The sequence below is a fragment of the Portunus trituberculatus genome, chromosome 7, assembly GCF_017591435.1.
Source record: "Portunus trituberculatus isolate SZX2019 chromosome 7, ASM1759143v1, whole genome shotgun sequence".
NCBI classification, from domain to species: Eukaryota; Metazoa; Arthropoda; class Malacostraca; order Decapoda; family Portunidae; genus Portunus; species Portunus trituberculatus.
Genome location: NC_059261.1, coordinates 4321544 through 4326543, shown reverse-complemented (window position 1 = coordinate 4326543; position 5000 = coordinate 4321544). Strand labels below are relative to the sequence as shown.

The 5000-nt window shown below is 49.2% G+C and overlaps 1 protein-coding gene across 1 annotated transcript in view; it reads left to right on the top strand.

The window, feature by feature from the left end:
- The first annotated feature begins 2390 nt into the window (after positions 1–2390).
- Positions 2391–5000, top strand: part of LOC123519414 (uncharacterized protein KIAA1522-like) — a 7204-nt gene continuing 4594 nt past the window's right edge. Inside the window, exons 1-2 of the mRNA XM_045280706.1 lie at positions 2391–2425; positions 2509–3524. Coding sequence (XP_045136641.1) covers positions 2391–2425; positions 2509–3524 — 1051 coding nt within the window. The remainder of the gene's footprint in view (positions 2426–2508; positions 3525–5000) is intronic.

Genomic DNA, 5000 nt, shown 5'->3' with positions numbered 1-5000 from the left:
ATCACGTAAGAGAGAGAGAGAGAGAGAGAGAGAGAGAGAGAGAGAGAGAGAGAGAGAGAGAGAGAGAGAGAGAGAGACATTACATTCCTTCTCTTTTCTCCATACACAAAAGTGATCCAGAAAATAAGAAAATAGAGAGAGAGAAAATTAAAGAAAGAGAGAAAGTGAGAGAATGAAAGAGAGAGAGAGAAAAAGAAAGAAAATAAATGAGAAAAGTGTGTGAAAACTTACTAAAGAGAAAAGATATAGAGAAAATGAATTAGAGAGAGAGAGAGAGAGAGAGAGAGAGAGAGAGAGAGAGAGAGAGAGAGAGAGAGATGACACGAAAAATGAAAAAAAACGCAGAATTTCTAAAGTAACCGTAAGTGAAAATGAAAATGAAGAAAGTGAACAAATAAAGAAAGTGAGCGAAAATAAAGAAAATTATGAAGAAAATGTGAAAACAAAGTGAGAAAATAAAGAAAGTGAGAGGAAACTGAAAGAGAGAGAGAGAGAGAGAGAGAGAGAGAGAGAGAGAGAGAGAGAGAGAGAGAGAGAGAGAGAGAGAGAGAGAGAGACGTAGATTGTAAGACAGGAATTTCTTTGTTATGGAGAAAAAGAGAAAAAGAGAGAAAATAGAATAAAGAGAAATAATAAAAGAAAGAAAGAAAAAGAAAGAAAAAAACAAAGAAAAAAAGAAAAAAAATAAAGAAAGAGAACAATTACGAAGAAAAAGAGAGAAAGACAAATAGAATAAATAATAATAATGAGAGAAAGAAGAAGAAGAAGAAGAAGAAGAGAAGAAGAGAGAGGAGAGGAAAGGAGAGGTGACAAATTATTACAATGAACAACAACAACAACAACAACAACAACAACAACTGGACGACTCTTGAGGTATGTGTGTGTGTGTGTGTGTGTGTGTGTGTGTGTGTGTGTGTGTGTGTGTGTGTGTGTGTGTGTGTATTCACCTAGTTGTAATTTTACAGGGCCTGGGTATCATACTGGTGTGGCCCCGTCTCCATATCTACACACATCCAACTTTCCTTTAAAACTATGCACACTCCTCGCTGACACCACCTCCTCACTCAAACCATTCCACACCTCCACACATCTTTGTGGGAAACTATATTTCTTCACATCCTTCAAGCATATTCCCTTGGCTATCTTTTTACTATGCGATCTCGTAGTTCTATTTAAGTTTTCCTCTCTCAACATCATTTGCTCATTATCCACTTCATCCAGTCCATTCAACAGTTTATAAAGCTGTATTAAATCTCCTCTTTCTCTTCTTTGTTCCAAGGTAGGCAAATTCATTTCTTTTAATCTTTCCTCATAGGTCATTTCTGCCAATTCCGGAACCATTTGTGTGTGTGTGTGTGTGTGTGTGTGTGTGTGTGTGTGTGTGTGTGTGTGTGTGTGTGTGTGTGTGTGTGTGTGTGTGTGGGAAGTACAATTATATATAAGCTAACTCTCTCTCTCTCTCTCTCTCTCTCTCTCTCTCTCTCTCTCTCTCTCTGTCTGTCTGTCTGTCTGTCTGTCTGTCTCTCTCTCTCTCTCTCTCTCTGACACCACACTTACACCACAGTACAGTATCGATGTCCGCACACACACACACACACACACACACACACACACACACACACACACACACACACACACACACACCTTGAAAAATACGTCAATAAATTCTTACCAGCCTTCGAGAATGTGTGTGTGTGTGTGTGTGTGTGTGTGTGTGTGTGTGTGTGTGTGTGTGTGTGCGGCAGCAGGTTTGGGTGAGTAGAGTCAAAATTTCCACAGCTTGGTGTTTGTTTTGGCGCCGCGTGCTTGGAGACACCACTCAGGCATTCATTCACTCACGCACCTGCACGCACGCACGCACGCACGCACGCACACACACACACACACACACACACACACACACACACACACAACCCAGAGGACCGGGGTTCGATTCCCCGGCCGGGTGGAGATATTTGGGTGTGTCTCCTTTGACGTGTAGCCCCTGTTCACTGTTCACTGTTCAGTGTTCACTGTTCACTGTTCAGTGTTGAGTGTTCACCTAGCAGTGAGTAGGCACGGGATGTAAATCGAGGAGTTGTGACCTTGTTGTCCCGGTGTGTGGTGTGTGCCTGGTCTCAGGCCCATCCGAAGATCGGAAATAATGAGCTCTGAGCTCGTTCCGTAGGGTAACGTCTGGCTGTCTCGTCACACACTGCACCACATCAAACACTGAAACACACACACACACACACACACACACACACACACACACACACACACACACACACACACACACACACACACACACACACACACACACACACACACACACACATTCACAGCCCGCCCTTCCCACAGGTCTCTGCTAGGTGTTAGCAGCAGCAGCAGCAGCAGCAGCGGTAACGGCCATGTCAGGAGGCGGCACGCCGCTGGACCACCTGCAGTGGCCGCTGCGGGTGCGCAACAAGGTGGGCGTGGAGGTGGTGGGCGGAGATGGGGAGGGGGTTGATGGGAGGCGTGAGGCAGCAGTGGCAGCGGTGATTCGCGGGGCACGGCCAGCGGGGGGCGGTGCCCTTCGTCACGCCTGCGCTCCCACTCAGGGTTGAGTCAGTTCAGGGAGGTGGACTTCAGCGACCAGCACCTCGGGGGCGCCGCCGCCCGGTTCAGGCCACCCCCTCCCCCGCCACCCGGCCTGGAGGCTGGTTGGCCCTGCCCCCCGCCTACCCCCAGGGACGCTCCGACACCCCAGGAGCACCAAGGCCAGGCCACGCAGATCCCTGCTGACCAAGCGGGCCCCGGACCACCTGAGGGGCGGGGCGAGGCGTGTGCAGCAGCGTGTGACGGGGCACGGGGAGGAGAGGGTGAAGGGGCTGGAGTGGCTGGGGGTTGCAGCAGTCAGCAGGTTCCCCTGGACCGCAGCGTGGAGGTGGCTGGGGGCAGCGGTGCCCTGGGGGGCGCGGTGGCACTGTTCCGTAGAGCTCCACGGAAACCGCCGCGCCGCGCCTCGGGCTACAGCAGCGGCAGCAGCGGCGCCTCCCAGGCCGCCAGCCGCCCCGCGTCCCCAGCTTCCACGGCGGACACACAACTGTCAGGGGCGGGAGAAGGGGCGGAGCCCCTATCCAAGCAGCGCCTGCCGCCGCCTGACGAGAAGGAGCGGCCCATGTTGACGGCGGCCTCTGCGGCGCTGTACGACGAGCTGACGAGGACCGGCGGGCCGCCTGCCGGGCGCTGCCTGCTGGTGGTGGCGGCGGCCACGGCCTTCCTGGTGACCGTGGTGGGCGCCACGGCCCTGCTGGTCATGCCCCGGCCCCTCAGTGCGCGCCCCGACGCCCACATGCGTTCCCCACACCTCCGCCCTCCGGTCACACCAGCCCCGCACCAGGCCTTGCCGCCCACGCCCACCGCAACGCCCACCAGGCTCCGCGCCGCGCCCCTCGTGCGCCCCCTCAACCAGGTCCCCCTCACCACCACGCCGCCCCCACCACCACGTCACCCCAACCACCACCATCACCACCATGCCACCCCCACCGCCACCACGCTACCCCCAACCACCACTATCACCACCATGCCACCCCAACCACCACTATCACCACCATGCCACCCCAACCACCACTATCACCACCATGCCACCCCAACCACCACTATCACCACCATGCCACCCCAACCACCACCATCACCACCATGCCACCCCCACCGCCACCACACCACCCCTACCACCACCATGTCCTCCCATCATCCATATACTACCCGCCCACCACGCCCCGCCCATCCTTCACACCCACACCTGCCCCGCCCTCCACGCCCCGCCCACCACACAAAGGACACCACCCCCACACCAAAGTAACACCTCGCCCCATCCTGGCCCACACCAGTCCCTTGCTGCCCACACACATACCTGTCACCGCCCGCCAACCACACAACCCTCCCGCCCCCACGCCACCACTCACCACCACCACCACCACCACCATCACCCCACACCCTCCACCACCCCTACCACCCTCAAAACACCTCCAGGAACTCCCCCCACCACCACCACCACCACCACCACCCCTCCCCCTCACCCCTCACCACACTCAAGACTTCAAAACGGTAGTCGAAATTAAATCCACAAAAATAAATACTGGAAAAAAAAATAAATAAATAAAATAAAAGGACAAAATGCGTACTTACTCCTGATTGGTTGACGGGGTAGTGACGTCACGGCTTCCTCGTCTGTGATTGGTTGGTGGCACAGTGGACGCCTGGACCTCGTTTTCTATTGACCAGTGCCCCGTGACGTCACCAAATAGAACAATAATTACTGAAAAAAGGAGAAATGAAAGAAAATGGAGATAAAAACAAGGGAGGATAATAATTAGTGACAGAAAGAAAGAAAAACGGAAAAAATAAATAAAAATGAAAGAAAACGGAGTGAAGTGAATGAAGGAGTGACCAAATTAAATAGAAAAAATACTCAAAAAGAAAACGGAGGTGGAAAAATAGGGAGGCTAAATTAAATACGAAAGGAAAGAAAAATATTAAAAAAAGAATAGAAGGAAAGGAAAATGGGAATAAATGAGAAAATTGAAAGAAAATGGGAGTAAAAGAAGGAGAGACAATTAAATAAAAGTGATAGAAAGGGAAAAAATGAATAAATGAGAAGGAAGGAAGAAAAGGAAGAAATTAAATAAAAAACGGAAGAAGAAAAATGATGAAAAACCGGATAAAAAAGAAAAAAGAAAAGAAAAAAACTACAAAATATAAAGAAAAAGAAAAAGAAAAGAAAAAAAAGTGAAAATGAAAAAAATAGAAAAAGAAAAAAATGAAAATAGAAAATTTAAGAAAAGGAAGTGAAAAGAAAAAATAAACAATGAAAATAAGAAAAATATGAAAATAAAAAAAAAGATTGAAAACTGAAAAAATATTGAAAAAGTGAGAAATAGAAAAAATAAAGAAAATGAAAATAGAAAAGAAAAAATAAATAAACGATGAAAAAAGAGTGAAAAGAAAGAAAGAAAGAATAAAAAAACTGGACAAAA